General features: G+C 33.2%; 1 protein-coding gene and 1 long non-coding RNA gene across 2 annotated transcripts in view; both read right to left on the bottom strand.

Moving 5' to 3' along the window:
- Window positions 1–926: 926 nt before the first annotated feature.
- Window positions 927–1849, bottom strand: LOC133183592 (uncharacterized). Its single transcript, XR_009720683.1, has 2 exons — window positions 1778–1849; window positions 927–992 (listed from the first exon to the last, which is right to left on the bottom strand). It is a non-coding gene; the product is annotated as an uncharacterized LOC133183592 (long non-coding RNA).
- A 6916-nt stretch (window positions 1850–8765) lies between these two features.
- LOC133182212 (uncharacterized) overlaps window positions 8766–27849 on the bottom strand; it is an 87806-nt gene continuing 68722 nt past the window's right edge. The window contains exons 5-7 of the mRNA XM_061316968.1: window positions 24391–24505; window positions 16289–16441; window positions 8766–13338 (exon numbers count right to left, since the gene is read on the bottom strand). Of these exons, the coding sequence (XP_061172952.1) occupies window positions 13138–13338; window positions 16289–16441; window positions 24391–24505 (469 nt within the window). The 3' untranslated portion in view covers window positions 8766–13137. The remainder of the gene's footprint in view (window positions 13339–16288; window positions 16442–24390; window positions 24506–27849) is intronic.

Raw genomic sequence — 27849 nt, 5'->3', positions numbered from 1 at the left:
TTAACTGTGGCGGAACTATGGCACTGATTTTTTTAAACTGTGGCGCTAATGAATTTAACTGTGGCGGGGCCGCCACGTTAAACGGCCCATGGAGAACCCTGTAAACTATTTTTTGCTTTAAATTGAAACATTTATAAATGTTTAACATGTTATATTAAAATTATATGTAACTCACCATCACTGGAAAAGTTATTGGGGCATTGTGAATAAGGTCTAAGTATGTTCAAATTGCCAAATAAGTAGATCATAAATCATATAATCATTCATGAATTTATTGAATTTTCATTAAATTAATTGTGCTTTCATATATATACATCAACAGAAATTCGGTTGTGAGCAATATATTCTATTAAACATCATCAATTAATTTACTTTAATGCCATGATACGACTTCGTGATATTATACAAATAAATGACAGAAAATTATGGTCTATATACACAACACATTACAATATAAATACCAACTAAGTGTTCTGGTAAAAAAAAGCCAAACATAATACAATATACAAAATATGTACAAGAACGATTAATGAAATCACAGGCCAGGCATGGGCACGATTACTGAAAAATGTAATCGATTAATAATCGATTACTTTGAGGAATTTTGTGTAATCGATTAATAATCGATTAGTCAGTTTTGTCCTGTAATCGATTACTTAAGACAATATAATCGATTAATAATCGATTACTTCCAATTTTCTTCCACCATCAAATATCAAAGCAGAAAAAATATTTAAATGTTATATATGTAGTAATGTTGATGATATCCTTTGAAGTTTGAATGTATTCATGCAGTATGGATCTGAACCTCCATATCTATTGACTTTTGATTGTAGCAGAAATTATTTAATATTTCATTGTGATTTTCAAGTATTTGGACATTCCGCATGTTGGCAGTACATGTACGCATAATACATGATTCTTGCGTTTTCTTTCATAAAAAAAAAAACTAAATTAGAACTCATAGCAGCGAACCTGTAAATCAAATGTATCTTTAAAGGTGCTTGGACACAGATTTGAAGTTAATATTTTCTCAAATTTTCTGTATAATTTCATGACTTATATGTTGCTATAGCATTTTATACTAAAATATAATAAAAATCTTATTTCATCTCGAAGTTATTGAAACTTCAAATTTCTGGACGCGTTTGATTGACACATCCTTTGCACTTTCACAAATTTTAATTTTACTCTTAATACTTAAGAAAACTGGCAATTTTGTTGTGTATTAATGAAAAATATTAAAACTATAATCCAGAAAATTCAGAGTAAAAATGTTCGAAAGCAAAACCCACTCACAGTATTGTCAGTCCGTGCTCAGTGGTGTGTGCAGAGTTTAACAATTGAACACACCCGGTGAATCGTAAACATTAACAATAACAGAGCTCGTGCCCTGTTTACAAAAAGTTTACGTTTCACGGCTGTATTCAATTTGTAAAACTCTGTACACAACACTGAGCACGGACTGACGATATTAGTGAGGGGGTTTGCTTTTGCACATTTCTACTCTGAATTTTCTGGATTAAAGATGTAATGTTTTTCATTAATACACAACAAAATCGCTTCTTTTCTTAAATATTAAGGATAAAGATAAAAATTGTGAAAGTGCAAGGATGTGTTAATCAAACGCGTCCAGGAATTCGTAGTTCCAATAATTTCCAGATAAAATAAGTTTTTAATTATTATATTTTCGTGTGAAATGCTATTGCAATATATAAGTCGTGATATTATACAGAAAATTTGTGAAAATATTAACTTCAAATCTGTGTCTAAGCACCTTTAAGTCAAACTAATAGCACAATTTCTTTCTGTGTTGAAATAATTGTTTTGAGAGCTATTAATTATGTTCCCCAAACGAAGTTTGGGAACATATTGTTTTTACTCTGTTTCTTCTTATTATAATTAGGTCTTCCGTTCACAACGGAAGACCTATAGTGATTGTATTGTTTCTTTTTATTATTAGGTCTTCCGTTCACAACGGAAGACTTATAGTGATTGTATTGTTTCTTTTTATTATTATTATTATTATTATTCCTCCCAAATTTTGTGAGCGCGATTACTCAGAGATGGTTGGATAGATTTTCACAATTTTTCACATGATAGTAGGCTGATATATGAAGTTTATATAAAATTCCGTTTTTTGAAAAAATTCACTTCCGGTCCGAAGTTACGGCCGAATTTCCAATTTTTAAATGGACTTTTGTCCGGAATTTTTCTCGGAAACGGTTTGAGGTAACGATGTGAAAATTACAAGAGTATTAGATCATGACATTCTCTTTGTTTCGAACTTGTGTTTGGTCAATTTTCAACTTTTTTGTTTTTAAATATTTTTTCAAGATATTATTATGTATAACAGAGGTTATTCTACAAATACTAAATATATTATTTGTTTTGAAATCAGATTCCACATTTTGCAGATTTTCGGTACCCTCACTTTCCCTACTTACCTAGTGTGTAAACAATGGGCAAAGAAAGATAACTCTGACTTGTAAGTGAGAACAGAACTTTCGAGATAAAGGCGGAAATAGTATCGATGACGTCAGAGACATATACACTGTCCATATCAAAATATTTAGACGTTCCATATTCACTCTTCTAAATGTAAGAGTACATTGGTTACCACTTCCAGTGCATGTATAGTTTAAAGTTGCCAGTGTAGTGTAAGTCTGTATTGACAGTTAATTTATTTACACATGAATATATCTAAAAAAAAATTAATATATATGCTAGGTACCTAATTCAAGTAAATATATTATAAGCACTGAATATACATTTATAGTGATGGACAGGCATGCAGTTTTATCTATCTCGTATAGTAATTTCAGAATACGATAGTTATAAGCCTTCTATAATGCAGACGATTTATTATTCTCTATGATTTGAATGCGAAATTATCCCGATTTCCGAGTTTTATTTTCGATATTAAAAAAATGTTACATACACTCAAAAAGAAATTGAGCGATAGAAAATTGTAATACAGTACTGTTTTAAAGCCTTTATAAATAAATTGATATCTGCCACTTAAAAGAAAGAAAATCAATCTATAGATTAGATTTTGTTATTACATGTATATTTGATAAAAAGTTAAATTATTTATGACACATGATCTATATTCTATATACCCAAGGAATTATAAAAGATGTGAAAAGACGATTCTTGGGCATGGATCCTTGTGAAATACTCAAAGAGTTACAAAAAAATAAGTGAAAACGCGATTCTGTGTGAAATAATGGTACGCTATATGTTTCTTTTGAAAAAAAAAACATGAAAAAAATTGCACAGGTCTGTTGGTATGTGGGATAAGTATACCTGAATGAACACAATTTTATGCAATGATATATAATTATGTACATGCAACTGACGTCCGTACTTTTCCTTATAATTCATAAAACATAAAACTATCTAATTCCTTTGAAGCCCCCCACCCCCACCCCCACCCCACCCCCGTCTTGATTAATATTTGGAGACGTTCGTGCAGCTAGGCATTTGAATTATATATTCGTTTTAGATTTAAATCTGGAACATGTGAATATAATTACCATTTACATGTATACAGAATTTCATGCTCTATAATGGTAGATTTGTCATTATGAAATGTTCAATTTACGTCTGAGAGAGAGAGAGAGAGAGAGAGAGAGAGAGAGAGAGAGAGAGGAGAGAGAGAGATTCCCTCTTAATCCCGATCCTCCTATCCATTTACATAGACCAAAAATTAGTTCTATATCGGTCACACCCATTCTTTATTAAATATTTCTGATTTCATAGTCAGTCATGGTCACATGCTGTATATAGTATCACACGAAGTGCACCTGTGTTGACCTGTCAATCAAAATCACTTGACGCTGTATGCAATGCAATTAAGTAGCCTGAGTTCGAAATGATCTTGAAGTATGATCTTTAAGTAAATCTGATGCAACAAACTTGTGAAAAAATAGAATGAAATAAAAAATAAAATATCTCGGTATTATGAACTTCGATTGTGGGACGTGGAGACCGGTCCTTTGGATGAGATCGTATAAATCGAGGTCCCTTGTCGCAAAAGGTGCTGGCATAAAAAAGATTCCCCACTGCTCAATTGCGATAAGTGCCAAAGTATAGGAAAAAAATTTGCAGTCTCCACCGGCGACTTGTGGCGTCTCCATGTGAGTGAAAAATTCTGGAGAGGGACGTTAAACAACATACGTATAATCAATCAATCGATTGCTGAAGAATTACTGTAATTGAATAATCTGTCTTATAGGTACATGTATGCTGTCAAATCTTGATATTATAACTTTACAAAACTCAGTGACTTTACGTTTAATGTGATACTAACTTAATTCATTATATTTTTTTATAACACCATACACAATTATGCCAAAACATACACAGTGAAGTTTATGATAGTACGGTTTTTGTTCGTCTGTTTGTTTGTCTTAGAAATGATTGCAAACAATTTTTTTTAAATTGCTAATGAGATACGTATATCTCTTATAGGTGCCAAATGCATTATTCAAGATTGATAATGAAAATCAAAGTACCTTAAGTACTGAAAGGACATTTTTTTCCAGTTATTTTTTTCTTTCACAGTAAATATGATATGTATGTTTTTTACACAGAAAAAAAACAAATTCTTACAGATTTAGAAGAACGGAAGACTTTTTTGTTGCCATGGCAACAAGAGTCTAGTTATTATTATTATTATTATTATTCCTCCCAAATTTTGTGAGCGCGATTACTCAGAGATGTTTCGATAGATTTTCACAATTTTTCACTGGATAATAGGTTGATATATGAAGTTTATATAAAATTCCGTTTTTTGAAAAATTCACTTCCGGTCCGAAGTTACGGCCGTATTTCAAATTTTAAATTGCATTTTTGTCCGGTGTTTTTCTCAGAAAGGGTTTGAGGTAAAGATGTGAAATTTACAGGAATGATAGATCATGACATTCTTTTTGTTTCTACGTGATTTTCGTTTGTGTCTGGAACTTCCTGTCTAAACCGGAAGTGAATTTGTGTTTTGGTCAATTTTCGACTTTTTTGTTTTTAAACATATTTTCAAGATATTTTTAGGCGTAATAGAGATAGGTCAATAAGTGCCAAATATTTAATTTGTTTTGAAATCAGGTCACCCGTTTTATACATTTCATCTACTTTCTTTTTTCCTTTCAAAAATCAAAGTACTAAAAGTACTGATAGCGCATTTCTTACTTTAACTTACATGAAGGTTATGTTTACATGTTTCTCTGCATACAAAAATCAATACATACAGTATCATATATAAGAATGAAGACTACATTTAATTGCAGTAAATATCAAAGTACCTGAAGTACTGAGAGGACTGTTTTAGATACCCAAATTTTTCAAACTACAGTGTAGTATAAACAGGCATGTTTTTCTATACATAAAAATCAATGCATAGAATAAGTTTCCTATGGAAGGTATTTTCATTAGCCAATAAAAATCAAAGTACCGCAAGGACTGAAAGGATATTTACTATTCTTTTTTACTTCGACTTATATATAGATGTTTCTCTAAATGCAAAATTCAATTCATACACTAATGTATTAAATTTGTCATGTTTATATATAAGGACGGTGGATACTTTCATTTTTGTAGTGAAAATCAAAGTACTGTAAGAACTGACAAGTTGTTTTCTAGATAAAACCCCCTCCCCCATTTTAACTTTTAAATTTAAAATAGTTTAAATATACTTCTACTAATGAAAAAAAAACATGCATACAATATCTTATATAAGGACAACAGATACATTCATTTTTGCAGTAAAAATCAATGGACTGCAAGGACCGAAGGGACAAATTTTAGATTCTTTACAACTTAAATATTACATACTGTACACGTTTCTCTACAAAAAAAAATCAATGCAAACGGTATCATATAGGAACGGAAGACCTTTTTGTTGCCATAGCAACAAGAGTCTAGTTATTATTATTATTCTTTTTTTCTACTTTCTTCTCCGGTACTTTTTTGTCCGGGAGTGTTCTCATAGAACCACTCATCCGATTGACATGAAACCTTTTTAGGGTTAATAGGCATGTTCTGTAGGTGTTCGGAACGAAGGTCATTTTGCGCGCACATGCATGCACATGCGCGCGCGTGCAATGAGTGAAATGACTGATATACTTGATGAAGCCGTAACTTTTATATTTCTTGATGAATTGCTTTGAAACTCAAAATATACAGGTATATTAGTAGTCTAGACAAGATAACATGGTCAAATTAGCGTGAACTCACGCGCATGCACGTGCGCTCTTCTCTGATTGGCTGATACAAAAATCTCAATAATTTCCTTGTTTTTTGACAAAATACTTTGAAATTTAGAATATAAGTATATATATTATAAGGTGCTACAACATGTTATATAGGAAATTTCTTGAAAACACGCGCATGCAGGTGTGCTGCAATCTGATTGGTTGAAACTTTAAATGTCTATAACTCCCTTGCTTTTCAACAAAACAGGATGAAATTTATGACATGGATAGGCACATAGAGCTCCTACATTATGATACTATCAAAATTGAATGCAAGGCCATGCATGCGCGTATGCTGAATTTTGATTGGCTAATACTTAAAGGGTACATCTCTCTTATTTTTCAATGAAATTCTTTAATATTTAAAACAAATGTATGTATTGTGAGACACTATAAGAAAATTAATGTGAAAAATGTAGAAAACATGTGCAAGCACACGCGCTGAAATTTGATTGGCTAATACCCATATGGCTATATCGGAGTAGTTTTCCAATGAAATACCCTTAAAAATAAAGTGTCCATCTATATTACAAAAGTATTGTCTAATTTATTGAAGCTTGTAGGAAATGGGGCATCATAAGGGATTGGGGAGCCGTTTGGGGAACATCTGTAACGGTTCCCGTTACAATTAGCACTAGTTGGTCTAATAAGATTGTTCATCTACAGTGGAGTTATCAATTATAAAATACTATGTAGTTCACAGTTCACACCTTATTATCTGCAGTCAGGGATTTCCCAGTTAATTAGCCAAGATAAACATAGTGACACTTGCCCCCATCTTTAAAAATACAGAAACTTATTGACAAAACAAGTTACCTTATGATTTTGAATGAAAACATGGAAATGATTTTGCAAATTTAAAAACACAACCAGATATGAGAAGTATTTCTGTCTTATTTTTCCATTAGTACAAGTAGTTTTGTTTGTTATACAAAAGCATTCAAATCTATTCTTGCTATCTATTATTTTCTGTTACAAGACAAATTTTACCAACATCTAAAATATTAAAAATTAGGACATGTAACAAGAGGACAGTGAGTCAAATGAAAAAAAAAAACCCATACATACAAGTATGCTTATACTGCAAATTTTATTATGGACATTATCAAAAGTTATGATAATAAATGTTAGGAAATCCACACATATCACTGGGTGGTTTTTGTTTGATATTTATGTGTTTCTCCAAAATAGCATTCATTTACGAGGGTTGTCCCAGAAAAACGCGAACATTTTCAATATCTTTTGTTTCACTAAGACTATCAACTTAAAATTGGCATACATCATTACCAACATTTTTTGAATAATTCCTGAAAATTTAATGAAATATCTCTATAAATAATATTTTCCCCTCAGGTTAACTAATCTAACAAATCAGCTGTCCGTGCAACGCTAACGACATCAAAACATAGCTCGTAGTGTTTGTGAATTGGAAACTGTACCTCTAATAAAATCCATTTAAGCATAAAGTCGGCACTGTACTTAATTTTCTTTTAGTGACAAAGTTATACAGTACATCTCACGTACTAGTGTTGGCAAAAGCTTGCGGAGTTAATTCTTTTAATAGACAATTTCACAATTCCGATCATTAATCTAACTGATCGAATTCACATAGGCCAATGACGTAGTGCTCTTGTCTTTTCAGTTCGTTTTCATTTTACTGGTCTATTCTCTTCTATAGGATAACCAGTCTCGTCAACCTCAAACCCCTTTAACTAGGCATAAACCTGTTTCCAATACTCATGTTTGTGTTTTTTCATCGTTAACATCTCTTTTCCCTATGTACAGGAGTCATATCCCGCTCAACATAGGGTTGCTTGATAATTTGGTGCTCCACATTACCCCTCAACATCACAATTTTTGACAATGTCTAATTTAAAGTGCTTTGGCACATATCGTCATATATTTGTCAATTATGATGTCAAATAAATGAATTTTTAAACACGAGTACACTAAATTATAGAGTATTTATGTAGGTAAATTTTTTCACATTATATTTCCTTGTAGCCCGACAACAAAGAAAACTTCATTGACAATCAGATTTGTAAAAGTCAAAAAATTGTCGTTTGCCGACCACCGATATTTAACACCCTTTGAATGCAGTTTTTATATGCACATGACATCACAGGCCTACAATATTTTGTCAAAATAACAAAATGTTCATTTTCCAACACCATGCAATAAATTATTAGATTTGGTTGAATAGTATTTGAAATATTCAAAAAGTTCGCTTTTTCTGGGACAACCCTTGTAATATGTACAAAGATGTGTATGTTTATGTGTAGATCTATAATTTAAAAGCAATTGAAAAAGTAATTATAATTACTTTGAGAATTTTAGCTGTAATCGATTAAATTACGATTACAAGTAATCGAAAATATCTTCGATTACAGATTACTGTCGATTACTTGAAAAAAGTAATTACAATCGATTACGATTACTCAATTACGATAAACCCATGCCAGTCACAGGCATAAGAAACAGGTTCTAAACATCATAATGAACAAAATATACAGATGAAAGTCACAAACCTGTTTAATATTCAAAGTTAACAATTTATAATTCAAAAAAATACATTACTTCTCAATAACCAACAATTAAATACAGAATTGAGCCAGAAGAGTATAACATTCCTGTACCATCTTTAGAGCTTACTTTGACAATAATTGATAATGTACTGTTTAATGAATTCATAAAATTACATAGTCAACTTCAACAAGAATTTCAGGTGAATTTCTACTTTTAACCATGTTAACACCGTTTTGAAATCAAACCAAAAAAAAAACCAAAAACAAAAACAAACAAACAAACAAAAACAAAACAAAGCATAAATACCCACACTTTTTCTGTTATCATAACTTAAAAGACTCTATAAAGACTATAAATATTTGAAAGTTTCAAACTTGTAACAATTCTCTGATGACATTGTAGCCCTTCTGGTTTGTTCAGAACAAACCAATAGGGCTACAATTATGTTATAGGAGAGAAAAAAAATGAAAAGTACAAGAATACTTTTTTAATTAAAAAAAAAACATATACTTTTTACTCATGGCAACATCAAAAACTAAAATATTCATTTATTTCAGTGTAGTCTATATGTGAACATAATTTTGTTTAAAGGTCATATGAAACAATGCCCTGAGCATTTTGGGTTGTATACGGAAATGAGTTCATCTGAGCAACTTTAATAAGCCTGAAATTACATTTTGGATTTTTTATGCAAGTTAGCGGCAGCAGAGTCGATCAAAATTACTTGACTGCGAAAATGAACTTCAACTAGCGCGGCTTATTTCCCTTTGCTTATGACGTCAGTAAGACCCACTCGCTACATTCAGTACTAACATTTATACAACCCATCATGTCTTTTGCAGCGTAATTTTTGAGAAATATCATCATCTTGGCTAAAATATCGCATAAATATACGATGTTCAAACAAGATTGTATTTGTCTTTTAACATCCTATTGCATATTTGCAAGATTTTAACATGTTTTATCTTTGTAATTTATTGTCGTCCTTCGACACTTCAATCGAGAGAGAGAGAGAGAGAAACAGAGAGAGGGAGTCTGTACTAGAGTAAGTGAATATAGAGGCTGTCAAATAATTTACAGTTGAATAAATTTCTAACACAAGAATATTGATGATTTGTTTTCTGATTAAAATTTATAAGTAAAGCTGAATTCGATTGACCGCGGTGTGTGAAAGTGAAACTAAACCTGCAAATAAATTATTTCATTTATTCTGACATGGGAAATGAAATGATTCTATCGCTTTCTCGCTTTCCCCCTCTCTCAATCGCTTTCCCTTTTCTCTCTTTGGCTTTCCCTGTCTCGATGACTCTCTCTCTCTCTCTTCCCGTATATTTTTCTTACCAAAAAGTCAGTACATGTATACACATAACACTGTAACTATATTTAATATCGTAATTTTTAAAAGTCAGACATCAAACACAATTCTATCTATGCAATTCTACTTTTCTGTGTGAATATATTTACAGACCGAATTGTTTGAATTTGTATCAGATTATTTCAACACAGAGTATATAGTCTGATATAAAAAAAAATGTTTAACTGTAAAAATATTAATTTTAAAAATTGTTCAGGTTCAATCGCGCAAATAATGGGGGGGGGGGGGGGGATGGATTTTTTTAACTGATCAATTTATGCACGAACTGTATGAGTATTTTCAAACTGCAATTGCTCAGTCAAACTGTTAGAAGTATCAGTACCGTAACATTACAGTGCATGTATATACATGTACATTTATACATGTACGTGTCCATACTCGCAATCGTGATGCCGGTAATTTTGCGCCATTTTTTTTAAAATCATGTTTCTTGTGACAGCAAAATTACGATGATGTCGTCATAAACCCCTATTTCTATATCGTTTTACATTAGTCCTCGTGTTTCAGATTGCAGAAAGCGTGCATTCAAATACGCCGACTTTTCATTGATGCATGTTCATCATGAACTTCAATATCCCCGTGTTTATTTGGGAATAAGGGGTACCCTTGAGCTGGATATTTTTCCCTCTCAATATATGACACAACTTTATTTTACAGATTTTGCATGCCCATTAAATTTTTATTGTAAGAAGCTTCAGGTCAATGTTAATTAATTACGCTGTTTTTTGTTGTTAATTATACACTTTCACTACATGTAGGAATGAAAAAAACATCATGAATCATATAGAAATAAGAAGATTTTTGTTTCTAAAGTACTAATTTAAAATAAGTAATCATAGTTGGAAGAGAAAAATCTTGATTTCAGTGGAATATTCATCAGTATCATCCTACGATGAAAAGCTCTCGTTTTCAGTTGTTGGCCTAATTAACGATTAGTTTAAATAGAGTAAATTGTACTTTAGAATCAGATAGCTCATCTAAAGACATAATCACATTTATATCCCCAAAAAATGACTAAAATTAACTCAATAAAATACGGTAAAATTACACTATATCTAATGCGTTATTTACATCAATGGGTCTTTGTGACGTCATAAAAACACAAAATCAAGAACGATAAGCGGGTAACAAATTTATTGAGTGGACAAATTTAGGCCTCCATTTTTCAGTTAAGCAAAGGCAAAAAATTTTATACTAAGCGTAATTTGACATTCTTTCATACAAGTCTTTATGTTTAAAAAGTAAAATCCTACTGTTTTGAACCGTTTCATATGACCTTTAAAACAAACTAACAAGAGGCCCATGGGCCACATCACTCACCTGTGCACTGTGGCTAGGAAAAAATAAAAAATAAATTCAGAATTGAAAAGCTTAACTGCATAAGTGGTCCCAACCTCCCTTTAAAATGGGGGGGGGGGGGGGTTGGGGGGGGGGGGGTTAGAATTAATTTGAATCTTCACTAACTAAGAATGCTTCCATATTTCTTTGACTTACTGTGGCTTTTTTCCCTATAAGTTTGAACTGTCATTTTGGCCCCACCCTGCCTCCTGGGGGTCATGATTTGAACAAACTTGAATCTATACCACCTGAGGATGCCTCCAAATAAATATGACCAATCACAGCTTTGTTGTTCTTGAGAAGAAGATTTTTAAAGATTTTTCCTAGATATATTCCTATGTAAAACTTTGATCATCCATTGTGGCCCCACCCTACCTCCGGGGGTCATGATTTGAACAAACTTAAATCTACACTACCTGAGGATGCTTCCATATAAATATGACCAATCATGGCTTTGTTGCTCTTGAAAAGAAGATTTTTAAATATTTTTCATGTATATTCCTATGTAAAACTTTAATTGTCCATTGTGGCGCCACCCTACCCCCGGGGCTCATGATCTGAACAAAAGTGAATCTACTCTACCTGAGGATGCTTCCTTATATGACCAATCATGGCTTTGCTGTTCTTCATCATCAGATTTTTCCTATATATTTTTATTTTAAATTTGATTGTCCATTGTTGCCCCACCCTACCCCTGGGGGTCATGATTTGAAAAAAAACTTGAATCTACACCACCTGAGGATGCTTCCATATAAATGACCAATCATGGCTTTGTTGTTCTTGAGATGAAGATTTTTAAAGATTTTCCTGTATATTCTTATGTAAAACTTTGATCGTCCATTGTTGCCCCACCCTACCCATGGGGGGTGTGAATTGAACAAACTTGAAGGTGTCAGTCATCCATATGTCTGTTCTGAGTTTTAACAGTTTGTTCAAAATGCTACATCTACATTTTTAGCTCATTTGAGCTGAAAGCTCAAGTGAGCTTTTCTGATCACAATTTGGCTGTAGTCCATCTATCTGTCTGTCCATCCGTCTGTAAACTTTTCACATTTTTTATTTCTTCTCCAGAACCACTGAGCCAATTTCAACCAAACTTGCCACAAAGTATCCTTTTACCAACACGCTAATTACAAGTTTGGTGAAAAGACCTCATTATAATTGTGAAAACATTTTCCAGCTAGAAGTCCATGGATAAAGAAAGATTTTATATGATATAATGCATTTTCAATATATGACTAATTTGCCCCATCTTTGAGACTGGACCATAGAACCAAAAGCCATGAATTTCAAAATGTTAAGGTAAGGGTATAATTGTTATTCATGCCAATAATTTACCTTGTAAATGTCAATAATTAAAAGTTTGCATTAGCTTTGACAATGTTGGCCACACCCTTTAGGCCCTCCAGAGAAGAGACCATGAAATTCTTGACCTATATTCATCTTTTACCATTTATGCTATTAACTAAAATTGTAATGAACAAAGGCTCAGGCAACTATTGTATTTGTTGAATTCAGTCTCAAATCTTCTTGATCACCCCTTGTACATATCTCTCTTTAAATGTTCAGGTACACTTTCTTATGTACAATCATGACCAAAGGACCAATGAATAGACTTAAATGGATATCCAGAATACAGCTAACATATCAAAACTTTTTGTATTTCCTAGCATCTTGAACAAATCCTAACCAAAACATAAAATCTGCAATTTTAGACCTGTCCTCAGCTACTAACATGTCAAATGGCTCAGTGTAATGAATTTTCCCAGGATCCTCTCCTGTTCCTCTGTCTCCAGCAAATATGCCATCTGAATGCTCTTTTGAAATTTTCAGGAGGACAAAAATTAACTACAAAGAAATAAGAGAATTCAAGTAAATATTCAGAATGTACTCAGTAAAGTTGAACTTTTCCAACATTTAAGGAAACAAGAGGCTGATGGACCACAATGCTCACCTGAATAGCACTAGGCCTTCAGAGGATTTTTATGATTGCCCACCTTTATTCCTCCGACAAAATATGTCCCCATATTGGAACCCTATCCCTAATATCGCATTGCTTTTTGATCTCTACCCTGGTATCAGCCCAAATGTTTGGCATCTGCCTAAGCCATACTTTTTGATCTTCTATTGAGACCTTGCCCTACCTCCAGGGACATGATTGGAACATATCTGAATGTTCTTGAGTAGAATTTTTTTTCCTATATATTACTATATGAAAATTTGATCCAAAAATTGTGATCCCACTCTACCCCCAGGGGTCATGATTTAAACAAACTTGAATCTACACTACCTGAGGATGTTTCTATAATAATATTACTAATTATCATCGCTTTGCTGTTCATGAGAAGAAGAGTTTTCTAAATTTTTTCCTATATATTCCTGTATAAAAATCTGGTCTTCCATTGTGGCCCCACTCTACCCCTGGGGTAGCTGCAGAACTGTAGCTCTCTGCTTGAGAAAATTCGGACAGACAAAGCAGAGAGCTACAGATCCAAACATTGTAAAAACCTTCAATTTACACTGCCACTTTTTTGTCCATTGCTTCTGGCATTATTTTTCGTATTTATTGCTTGTCCCCGCTTTAAGAATGGTATCCGATTATTAACCATATATTTTTCTCCTATCCCTCATACTTTATTTACCTTTCAACAGTTTCTAAATGACCTCATATGGTTTTGGAATCTTTGTATCTTTTTATGGTATCTTTAAAACTGAGCTAAAGACTACTATATGAAAAGTGAGGTCAAGGTCAAAGGAAAGGTCAAGGTCAAAAAATGTTGATACAGTTGCATAGCTCTCATCTATATCTATCAGCATATGAAGTTTGATAAAAATATCTTGGATAGTTTCTTTGAAACTGAGCTTTGAACAGAGTTACACACAAAGCACGACGGAAGGACAGACGGAAAGACGGAAGGACAGAAGGATGGAAGGACGGAAGATGGACATGACAAACACTATATGCCCCAACCATATTCATGGCAGGGCATAAATATATACCAATGCCAATTATCCTTGAAAGTTTCATGAAAAACAAACGATCACTTTTCGAGAAACCATGTGCACAAATTTGGCTAAAAAATAGTAAGAAGATGAAACAGCAGAAGCACTATAGTCTTCAGAAGACGGAAGAACTTAATAAAAAGAAACAATACACTCATTAGAACAAAAACAAAGTTAGATCTAATTATTCAGACAAAAAGTAAATAGCAGGTGCACATCTGTATGGTTAGTAGTCTCCAAGAAAATGTCCATACAAAATCATATCTACAGACAGCTAAACAGACAGATGGACATGATGCATTTCATTTGGGGGTTAAGGGGAGGGGGTGGGGTTGGGGGGAGGGTTACTGATAATACTTTAAAGAGGGTAAGCCAATTAGAGTAAGGCACTAGTCTTTCTTGGTGCCCTCTTTGCATGTACATGTATACTACACGAAGAAGCTGGCTTTTTCTCATGTTTCTGGCCAAGAACACAGTACTTGTGGACAGGAACACCCCCCCCCCCCCAAATATACCCCACAGGTCAAAAAATATTTTAATGTATTTTTTAAATAAATTATTCTTCTAGTATACATTTACAATGTATTCCATAAGAAAAATCCAAAAAATAAAGCAGAACTAACATTTTACTAAAAAAATCATACCCGCCGTATTATAAAATAGAGAAGGTAAGTCACTTCCATTTGTTTACACTTGACCCCTCTTGGATATCAGGCCAGAAATATCATTTACCTAATACATGTCACCAAAATGTGTCATGATATCTTGTTTCGGTAGATATTTTTGTCTTTAATCATGCTATTTAATTGCCCAGGCATTCCATAATAATCCGAGTATTCATCGTCAAACTGAAAAATGCTACAAGATTTGGAAATGTCATAGTAGAAATTACGGAAGTGATGCAAAAATGACACCTAGCATGTAACTCTCGAGTTCCGAGTGTTATAGAACTAAGGGAAAAGTCAGAGGTCTACGAAAAAGTTCAGAAAAATTTTGATAAAGAAGTCGAAATTAATTCATTAGAATTAAATTCTGCTTAAGATTTTCGAGATGAGTGAGGGTAGTCATCAATTTTCCCTTTAAAGGATGTTATTACTGATACCAAATACTGTAAACCAACTTTTATTCGCGTGCGAGAAATATTCGCGAGTTTCGCGGCCTATTTTATTTCGCGAATATTAATCGCCGCGAACCATTTATATTGCTTTGTATTTGTAGAGAATGTTTCCTCAGTTGCAAAAATTAATCGTTGCGGATTGATTTCAAACTGACGAATCGCGAATAAAAGTTGACGCGAATAATAGTTGGTTTACAGTAGCGGTTTAAAAATCGCTTTTTAGTAAATCGTTAATTCTGTGTTATTTTTTGGATTTTTCTTATGGAATACATTGTAAATGTATACTAGAGGAATAATTTATGAAAAAAATACATAAAAATATTTTTTGACCTGAGGGGTACATTCGGGGGTTGGGGGTGGGGGGTGGTGGTGGTCCTGTCCACAAGTACCTGTCATCAAGAAACCCTTGAGATTTTGTACATCTTAATCATCTCTCCTTGAAAGAGGGTGTGGTTCTTCATCTAAACAAATCCAATCCCCTTCACAAAACAATGATCTGTGACAAATTTGGTAGAACTGTGGTTCTGGAGAAGTCAAAAATGTGAAACGTTATTGAATACACAACCGACATGGACATCCTTTGGTCAGCAAAGCTCACTTGTTTCTTTGGCTAAAGTAAAATGAATATCAATTCAGTTACTAGTTTTCTATTGTTTGAACCCTGTGAGCAATTTGTACCTTTGTTTCCACGCAAATGACCCCAAAAGAATGTGGATAAAATGCAGAGAATCTTATTTGGCCAATAAGCTCTGCTCCAACTTGTCCCATAATTTTTTCCCCAACAAGCTGTCTTATATCTGTAGAATCTCCATTTAATGGTGCCTTCTTTACCTACAATTTAAAGAAACTTAATTCAAGGACATAAGTTATCTTCCTGCGTTATACCACTTGTCGTCAAGTCCATGAACATCTAAAATACCGTATAGGCAGAATGTTTAGCGAGGATTTAATTTTGGCATTATAAGCAAGGGTGCCAAGATCGCTTAAATTGAATATCGCTAAAAATAATTGCACTTTATTTGTAATAGCTTCTTTAGAGAGCTTTTTAGAATTGCTAAAATTACATTTTGCTAACAAGAGGCCCATGGGCCACATGGCTCACCTAAGCACATTGGCTAGGCAAAAGCACAAATCAGTTCAGTATTGAAAAGATTAACGGGGGGGGGGGGGGGGTCTTTTCTTGAGAAGAAATATTTTTCTTATGTAAAACTTTCGATTCCCCATGCCCCATCCTACCACCGGGGGTCATCATTTGAACAGAATTGAATTTAGACTACCTGAGGATGCTTCCATATCAAAATGACAAACATGATTTCAGTTCTTGAGAAGAAGAAATTTTCCTATATGTTCCTATATAAAATTTTCGATCCCCCATTGTGACCCGATCCTATCCCTGGGGTGCAGTTCTACAGAAGCAGATATTTTCCTATATATTTCTATTTAAGACTTTGATCCTCCATTGTGGCCCCACCCTACCTCCGGGGGTCATGATTTGAACAAAATAGAATCTTCACTACCTGAGGATGCTTCCACATAAATATGATCAATCAGAATGATCTCAGTTCCTGAGAAGGAGATTTTAAAATTTTTTCCTATATATTTCTATGTAAAACTTTGTTCCTCCATTGTGGCCCTGCCCTACCCCCGGGGGTCATGATTTGAATAAATTTGAATGTACACTACCTGAGGATGCTTCCATATAAATATGACCAATCAGGGCTTCGCTGTTCCTGAGAATAAGATTTTTAAAGACTTTTCCTATATATTTCTATGTAAAACTTTGATCCTTTATTGTGGCCCCGCCCTACCCCCAGGGGTCATGATTTGAACAAACTTGAATCTACAATACCTGAGGATGCTTCTATATAAATATGACTCATCATGGCTTTGCTGTTCTTGAGAAGAAGATTTTTAAAGATTTTTCCTATATATTTCTATGTAAAACTTTGATCCTCCATTGTGGCCCTGCCCTACCCCCAGGGTCATGATTTGAACAAACTTGAATCTACAATACCTGAGGATGCTTCTATATAAATATGACTTATCATGGCTTTGCTGTTCTTGAGAAGAAGATTTTTAAAGACTTTTCCTATATTTTTCTATGTAAAACTTTGATCCTCCATTGTGGCCCCGCCCTACCCCCGGGGGTCATGATTTGAACAAACTTGAGTCTACAATACCTGAGGATGCTTCCATATAAATATGACTTATCGTGGCTTTGCTGTTCTTGAGAAGAAGTTTTTTAAAGACTTTTCCTATATATTTCTATGTAAAACTTTGATCCTCCATTGTGGCCCCGCCCTACCCCCAGGGGTCATGATTTGAATAAACTTGAATCTACACTACCTGAGGATGCTTCTATATAAATATGACTCATCATGGCTTTGCTGTTCTTGAGAAGAAGATTTTTAAAGATTTTTCCTATATTTTTCTATGTAAAACTTTGATCCTCCATTGTGGCCCCGCCCTACCCCCAGGGGTCATGATTTGAACAAATCTGAATCTACACTACCTGAGGATGCTTTCAAAATTATTAATATGACTCATCATGGCTTTGCTGTTCTTGAGAAGAAGATTTTTAAAGATTTTCCTATATTTTTCTATGTAAAACTTTGATCCTCCATTGTGGCCCCGCCCTACCCCCGAGGGTCATGATTTGAACAAATCTTAATCTACACTACCTGAGGATGCTTTCACATGAGTTTTATCTTTCCTGGCCTTGTGGTTCTTAAGAAGAAGATTTTTAAAAGATGGTATTAATTTTTCACTAATTCTTTATTATCTCCCCTTGAAAGAGGGCATGGCCCTTCATTTGAACAAACTTGAATCCCCTTCACCCAAGGATACTTTGTGGCAAGTTTGGTTGAAATTGGCCCAGTGGTTCTTGAGAAGAAGTCGAAAATGTGAAAAGTTTACAGACGGACGGACACCTAGACAGACGGACGACGGACAAAATGTGATCAGAAAAGCTCACTTGAGCTTTCAGCTCAGGTGAGCTAAAAATAAAATGCCAATTTTTAAGAACAAATCGCTAAAATTTCCACTTATACGGTACATGTATTCATGTCAGTCCATGATGGCATGGATCTCCTTGAAACTTTGTAAATTAGTGAAATTGATAAATAGTTATAACTCAGTTTTTATAAGTAACAAAATTTCTGGCATTATATGAAAGATAATAAGCTCAATGGATATAAATGGGTTATTTATATAGAATTCATAAATTTCATGGATGAGCAAGTATTCATGAACAAAAGGTTAACTGGCCACAATGTATAGAGGGCCCTGAAAAAGACTACAATCTTTAAACACCCCCCTTTTGTGAATAATATTAGACATAAATGTCAGAAATTCATATTTTAGTTATAATCTGTCATAGTTTTGTATGAACATATTATACAGAAAGGGGGGGGGGGAAGAGATACACAGAGTTATTATGTCTCAGCCCCCCCTCCCCTCTCTTTACCAATGAATATACCAGTATCAACCATAAAATCTTGTTTTAGTAAATAAAAATATGCAGTGACAGTAAGGCCAGATAAAAAATAATCTTTAGATTCTTATCCCCGCCCACCTCTCTCAAAGTGTCCCGCCTCGGTGTTTTTTATTTTTATTTTTGGGTGTTAAAAGTATTTTCATGTTATTTTTATTCCGCAAGAATTTGGGTCAAAGTTTAAGAGTTATCTCACGTCTGTATTAAAAGTCGTGTGCCGCTATTTATAGCAAAAGAGCCATGTGAAGAATGGAGAAATATCGGCAATAAACTGATAAAAGCAGTTTAAATATGTAGGAAAAAAATAATTTGTCAGTATAGAGAAGGCAGAGAAGAAAAAATAGCATAAACACATCTAGATACCATCACTGGCATGAGCAAGTTTTCAAAGATATTTTAACTAAATAAAAATGGACGAGGAAAATGACATCTGTGGTCAAGTTTTAACGATCTCCAGCTGTATGTGATTTTGCATTAAAAAAAAAATAAATAAATAAAACATCTTAAGCAGACTTTAGAGAATAATAGTGCTAAGGAAATGTTAAATCTTAAAACTGTTCAGGCCTAGGCTTTTCAGTAGAACATTTTATAGATTTTGCAAATATGACCTATTTTAATGTCGATCATGTCAAGTCTCAAGAATGATCGAATTTTTGAGGAAGGTGGAAATCTGTGATATTTTACACAAACCAGAAGGATTTGTTGGTAAAACTAAAAGGTATTTGGGGAAAGGCCGATGAGAAGTCATGCATATGCAATTTATTGGTATCCGAACCTCATTTTTTTTGGTGTGTACCGTATATCATGTATATGTGTACTTGATAATTTGTTAATTAAACTATAAATATTTAATTTTTTAAAAGAAGAATCTTCTGCAGTTATTTAAAAGAATATGAAAACAATAAAATCAATTCATATTGGCATTAACATAATGAAAAAAAATGAGTACGAAGAGTCCATGTTTTGTTGTTACTTTCATCTGTTCAATTATAAAAAATAAAATCTGCCCACCCGCCCCAATTTTTTTTAGCAAATTAGGATGAGAATCTAAATTTTAAATTTATGTGGCCTAACCCATTCTTAATTAACAAATCTGCTTCCCTGGCAGTAATAAACTTTTAAAAACCAGAAGTCTCTGATGAGACTGTAGCTCTACTGGTCTGTTTGTATAACAAAAGAAAAGTAGCACTTGGATTTGAAACATTGCAACATGCAACAATAAATAGAATTATGTATCTTAATGTAGTCTACTTTTGTGACAAGTTATATTGAAATCAAATGAAAACTAGGAGTAGTAGCGTTTTGAAAGTATTTCACGGAAATTTCTATTTTTAGTAACCATGACAACACCATTCACCCAAATAAAAAAAACAGAAATACCTATTATGTATCGTAGTGTATTCTAACTGTGTGCCAAATTAGATTGAAATCAGACCAAAATTGTAGGAGGAGTAACGTTTTAAAGGAATTTCAAAGAAATTTCTATTTTTAGTAACCATGGCAACACCGTCCATCGAAATCAAAAACCGATGCACTAAATTATGTATCTTAGTGTAGTCTACTTGTGTGCCAAGTTATATTGAAATCGGACCAAAACTGTAGGAGGAGTAGCGTTTTAAAGGAATTTCACAGAAATTTCTATTTTTAGTAACCATGGCAACACCGTCCATCAAAATCAAAAACCGATGCACTAAATTATGTATCTTAGTGTAGTCTACTTGTGTGCCAAGTTATATTGAAATCGGACCAAAACTGTAGGAGGAGTAGTGTTTTAAAGGAATTTCACAGAAATTTCTATTTTTAGTAACCATGGCAACACCGTCCATCGAAATCAAAAACCGATGCACTAAATTATGTATCTTAGTGTAGTCTACTTGTGTGCCAAGTTATATTGAAATCGGACCAAAACTGTAGGAGGAGTAGTGTTTTAAAGGAATTTCACAGAAATTTCTATTTTTAGTAACCATGGCAACACCGTCCATCGAAATCAAAAACCGATGCACTAAATTATGTATCTTAGTGTAGTCTACTTGTGTGCCAAGTTATATTGAAATCGGACCAAAACTGTAGGAGGAGTAGCGTTTTAAAGGAATTTCACAGAAATTTCTATTTTTAGTAACCATGGCAACACCGTCCATCGAAATCAAATACCGATGCACTAAATTATGTATCTTAGTGTAGTCTACTTGTGTGCCAAGTTATATTGAAATCGGACCAAAACTGTAGGAGGAGTAGCGTTTTGAAAAATTGTTTACAGACAGACGGACAGACAGACAGACAGACGGACGGACGACGGACACCTTACTATCGCATAAGCTCTTCTGGTCTCTGACCAGTAGAGCTAAAAATTACTCTTTTTCAATATCACACCTGACTTCTCAATCAAAATAATTTGATATTTTGTTGCTTTGAAAGTCTTGTCATACCCAAGACAAAGTACTAGTAATTCCAAGTAATTTGATACATTTAAGTGATTCCAACATTTCTCAAAAAAAATAAAAAAAATAATAAAAAAAAAAAAAACCCATTGGAATGATCAAGACACATGAACTTGATATAAATACAATTCATGCCCGACTTATTTTGGACGATTGTTAAAAAACTTTCTTAAAGATGCTGAATAGTGGATGGCTATGGCAGTTTTGACTCAATATTTAAATTATGAACAACATCTGGTTATTCTATAGTAAAATACCCTCTGCTTTCTGAACCTTGAATTTTATAGCCATTTTATTATACTTTGGCTGTCCTTTAGGATAACACCCTCAGCTTTTTGACCCATTTTCAGAGACCAGAAGAGCCTATGTGAAAGTAAAGTGTCAGTCGTTTGCCAATCTGTGTGTTGTTATCAGTAATTAGTCTAATTTCAATATAGCTTGATTCCTGTGTATCCCTTTTTAATTTTAATATATGGTGTTGTCATGGTTACTAGAAATACAAATTACTGTTTAATACTTTCAAAAACGCTACTCCTCTTATAGTTTTTGTCTGATTTCTATATAACTTGGCACACAAATAGACTACACTTAAACACGTAATTTTATATATAGGTTTTTGATTTCAATGAACAATGTTGCCATGGTTACTAAAAAATAGAAATCTTTGTATATTACTTTGCAATGCTACAGTTTTGGTCTGATTTTAAACATGTTTAATATAATTTGGCATACAAAGAAACATAATTCTGTATATTTTTTTTTTTTATTTTGATGAAAATGGTATTGTCATCATTACTAAAAATAGAAATTTCTGTCAAATACTTTCAAAATGCTACTCCTCCTATAGTTTTGGTCTGATTTCAATATAACTTGGAACACAAGTAGACTACAGTAAGATACATAATTTTGTTTATGAAGTAGATTACATTTAAATAATTATACAAGTCTGTATATAAGTTTTTGATTTCAATGAACAATGTTGCCACAGTTACTAAAAATAGAAATTTATTTAAAAATAATTTTAAAATCTTACTCCTTCTTTAATTTTAGTTTGAATGCAATAAATCTTGCTATAAAAGAAACAAAACCAAGGATAACTAGTAAACTAATTGTTCACAGAACAATTAGAGGTCTTTCCACCTTTTTAAGTGTTTCCGTGTCATTTGGGCTGAAAAAAAATGAAGAAAAATGCAATAAATGCAAAAAAAAAAAAAAAAAAAAATTGCTCCTCCAGCTGGGATTGAACTCAAAACCCTTGGTTTGAAAGGCAGGTGCACTAACCATTAGGCCACGCATTCCGATAACAATAGTATGTTAAAATGTTTAGGTCTACAGAATAAATGCAAGCGTATTTTTAGAATCGGTAGGGGAAGAAAGAAGTTCCGTAAAAGGAAATAGTTCCTGAATTTGCAAGCAGTATATTAAATAATAAGGGACGGGCAGCGTGAGAAAACGTTAACACTGTTCCCTAATGAAAATGTATTAATGGACTGTAGCCCGATTCATCGATATTGTGCGCATGCTGAATTTTTTGTAAATAGCTTCCTTGTAAGCTTAAAAGATCGGGTTCGGATTTTAACATTTCTGACTGAATATCCTGAAATAAATATGAAACATTTAAATAAGCATTTCTTTGGGTTAAATTAAATATGTGTATCACAAATTAAACTTCCAACGTGCATTTTTAGAAGGGAAACACGACAATGAAAGCGAGAATTGTTTTTAATATACCGAAAATCACTATTTCTGGAAACTGATTAATTCTAAATAAAAATCAAATAAATTCCAAATGTAAAAGAAAGAGAGAATGCTTGGTATTAAAATGTCGTATCATATCAGGAGAATCGAATGCTACTAATGATATCTGAAGAAATAGCCGATAAAAGGTTTAGATCATTTCTTCGTTCACCTGCACCTAAATTTCAAACACAACAGAACTTGTAGTTTTTGCCGTGAAACTTCAAGACTTCTATAAAATTATAGGACTTACTGTAAAATTCTCCATAAAGTTTTTCTGAGGTCTATACTACATTTGTACTAAATTTGGTGTCGATCCGAGGTCTGGTTTGAATTCTAGAGTAATATTCTACGTTGTTGATGTGATTTTTTTTTTTTAAGAAGGGGGGGGGGGAGAGGTGAACTATTTATTTTATGCCTCTTTTAAACTAAGAATTGTAACTACTTCCACATCTTTAAGCCTTATTGTGACCTTTGGGTCAAGGTCAAAGGTCAAGGTCATTACAAAAAACAAACAAACAAAAAAACCCCCCCATAAATCTTTACTTTCTATGTTTTAACCTGATACTGGAGCTGAATGTATGTCCTTACTTTTCCATTTGACCCAATGTCAAGGTCAAAGGTCAAGGTCAAAGTTCAACGTCATTTGGTGAATTGCTATATTTTACACATATATAAGGGATTTATGTTTTTAAATGACCTTGACCTATATTTCAAGGTCAAAGGTCACATATGTCGATGCAGTTGGTCCCATGTTTCTAGGATACACTGATTTCAAAAAAAAAAGTTCATTAAATGTAAGCAGCGTAAAATTTCAGGGGCAGTAACTCATACAAGGGGGGGCTGAGACATAATAACTTTTGAAACAAAAAACCATTCGGCGGAAAAATAATAAAAATAATAATAATAATAATAATAATAAACAGAACAATTTCAATAGGTCTTTCCACAGAAAGGTGGAAAGACCTAATTATTCTGTTTATTTTAGTTTCATATCAAAGTGTCTCTTTTCTCTTACTTTGTTTTAAATACAAATCAGTACAGCTACAGTCTCATTAGAGACTTCTGATTTACATCTTACATTACTGTCAAAATGATATCAACAAAATTACCTCTATAATAAACAAGAGTTCTTCCATATACTCTCCAGAGTTGAAATGATAGATGATATCAGGTGTATTCCTCACTGTTTGGTTCTTAAATGTGAAGGGCCTCTCAGATAAAAAACTGAAAGAAAAAAATTTTAAGTGTTTCAAAAAAAAAAAACAAACTAATGACACAAGAAGAGGAATTATAAAAGATTTTTAGAAGTATTACCAACTTATCTGTGTTTCTGTAGGTTCCTTTTGGTTAATAAAGAAAATAATTGGTATACACAACTGAAACAAAGCTTTAAGTTCCTTCAGATATAAATGAAAGAAAAAGTGAGCAAGCTCACATACCCCATGCTCCCCCAAAACTCAAAGTGCCGAAATTCCAGGAAAAATAAAGGAATTGGAATTTCCTGGTAATATGCACATCTACACATTGTGTCCTAAATATCTGCAAAGTTTGACAAAATTCTGTGCAGCAGCTTATGAGGAGCTGCACTGACAAACTGCTCATCTCTATATTCAAGATATGGCCAAAAATCTAAGTTGAAAAGTGCGATATTCCAAGAAAAATAATGGAATTGGAATTTCCTGGTAATATGCACATCTACACATTGTGTCCTAAATATCTGCAAAGTTTGACAAAATTCTGTGCAACAGTTTATGAGGAGTTGCCCTGACAAACTGTTCATCTCTATATTCAAGATACGCCAAAAATCTAAGTTGAAAAGTGCCGAAATTCCCAGAAAAAATGAAGGAATGGGAATTTCCTGGTAATATGCACATTTACACATTGTGTCCTAAATATCTGCAGAGTTTGACAAAATTCTGTGCAGCGGTTTATAAGAAGCTGCGCTGACAAAAAAAACCCAGAAGTCTCTGATGAGACTGTAGCTCTACTGGTCTGTTTGTATAACAAAAGAAAAGTAGCACTTGGATTTGAAACATTGCAACATGCAACAATAAATAGAATTATGTATCTTAAAGTAATCTACTTCTGTGCCAAGTTATATTGAAATCAAATGAAAACTGTAGGAGGAGTAGCGTTTTGAAAGTATTTCACGGAAATTTCTATTTTTAGTAACCATGACAACACCATTCACCCAAATAAAAAAAAACAGAAATACATATTATGTATCGTAGTGTATTCTAACTGTGTGCCAAATTAGATTGAAATCAGACCAAAATTGTAGGAGGAGTAACGTTTAATGGGAATTTCACAAAAATTTCTACTTTAAGTAACCATGGCAACACTGTTCATCGAATTCAAAAACCAATCCAATAAATTATGTATCTTAGTATAGTCTCCTTGTATGCCTTATTATATTAAAAGCAGACTAAAACTGTAGCAGGAGTAGTGTTTTAAAGGAATTTCACAGAAATTTCTATTTTTAGTAACCATGGCAACACCGTCCATTGAAATCAAAAACCGATGCACTAAATTATGTATCTTAGTGTAGTCTACCTGTGTGCCAAGTTATATTGAAATCGGACCAAAACTGTAGGAGGAGTAGCATTTTGAAGGAATTACACAGAAATTTCTATTTTTAGTAACCATGGCAACACCGTCCATGGAAATCAAAAACCTATGCACTAAATTATGTATCTTAGTGTTGTCTACTTGTAAGCCAAGTTATATTGAAATTGGACAAAAACTGTAGGAGAAGTAGCGTTTTAAAGGAATTTCACAGAAATTTCTATTTTTAGTAACCATGGCAACACCGTCCATCAAAATCAAAAACCAATGCACTAAATTATGTATCTTAGTGTAGTCTACTTGTGTGCCAAGTTATATTGAAATCGGATCAAAAATGTAGGAGGAGTAGCGTTTTAAAGGAATTTCACAGAAATTTCTATTTTTAGTAACCATGGCAACACTGTCCATCAAAATCAAAAACCGATGCATTAAATTATGTATCTTAGTGTAGTCTACTTGTGTGCCAAGTTATATTGAAATCGGACCAAAACTGTAGGAGGAGTAGCGTTTTAAAGGAATTTCACAGAAATTTCTATTTTTAGTAACCATGGCAACACCGTCCATCAAAATCAAAAACCGATGCACTAAATTATGTATCTTAGTGTAGTCTACTTGTGTGCCAAGTTATATTGAAATCGGACCAAAACTGTAGGAGGAGTAGCGTTTTAAAGGAATTTCACAGAAATTTCTATTTTTAGTAACCATGGCAACACCGTCCATCAAAATCAAAAACCGATGCACTAAATTATGTATCTTAGTGTAGTCTACTTGTGTGCCAAGTTATATTGAAATCGGACCAAAACTGTAGGAGGAGTAGCGTTTTAAAGGAATTTCACAGAAATTTCTATTTTTAGTAACCATGGCAACACCGTCCATCGAAATCAAAAACCGATGCACTAAATTATGTATCTTAGTGTAGTCTACTTGTGTGCCATGTTGTATTGAAATCGGACCAAAACTGTAGGAGGAGTAGCGTTTTGAAAAATTGTTTACAGACAGACGGACAGACAGACAGACAGACAGACAGACGGACGGACGACGGACACCTTACTATCGCATAAGCTCTTCTGGTCTCTGACCAGTAGAGCTAAAAACAGGACTGACTGACGGAGGGGTCAAAAAAACATTATACCCCCTTCAACTTGTTGCATGGGGTATAAGAATATGTTGTCTAAAGTTACTAAGACTTTGCTGGGAACAAAGGGTATTGTTTTTAGTTTTCCATTTATATAGATAGTTTTCGTTAGACATAATTTTAGCAAGAGTTATTTCCCGATGGTCGCCATATTGGAGGTATACAAGCCCGAATTCCTTCATTATCCAACCAATTTAATCTTGTCATACTGGGTAATTGGGTGAAGATAACACAATTTTTCTTACGAATTTATGTTAAAACAAGTTTCCTTTAATTCATAATTCTAGTGTTTTAAAGATATTAGCCCTTATATTTCTGCCATACTAGTTTAAAATTGGATGCTCAAAGAAAAAAATTTGCTCGTTGGACCTCCAATATGGTGGTCAATGGGAAGTAACTCTTGCTAAATTCAGACCTATCGAAAACTATCTATAGCATATGCAACATACTACTGTGCCTGTATTAACAATCTTTTGTGACAAGACAAGACAGTGCAAGTCTGCCTGATGTCAGTAATAGTTAAAAAAAGAGGCCTATGGGCCTTAACGATCACCTGAGTATTATATAACACTGTAAAGGATCCACGGAAGTATAAAACAAAATAATAATAACTAGAAACTCGTTGTGAGCAACGAGAGGTCTTCCATCCGAATAACCATCCTTCTATGTGATATTCCTTGCATGTATAATTACATTTATATATGCTAGTAATAAGGACACCTAAAAATGTTTTATGGGTTTTCAAAAATGCAAAGATTTTAAATAATAAAAAAAAAACCACCATAGAAATCACACAGAAAGGAAAGCATCTAACATCATTTATCAAGATGAAAACATAAATTTAAGCTAAAAGATGAGAAGCAAAATT

This window comes from Saccostrea echinata, unplaced genomic scaffold (assembly GCF_033153115.1).
Source record: "Saccostrea echinata isolate AGI-Se365-2 ecotype Australia unplaced genomic scaffold, CSIRO_AGI_Sech_v1 ptg000009l, whole genome shotgun sequence".
NCBI lineage: Eukaryota > Metazoa > Mollusca > Bivalvia > Ostreida > Ostreidae > Saccostrea > Saccostrea echinata.
This window is presented reverse-complemented; position numbering and strand designations above follow the sequence as displayed.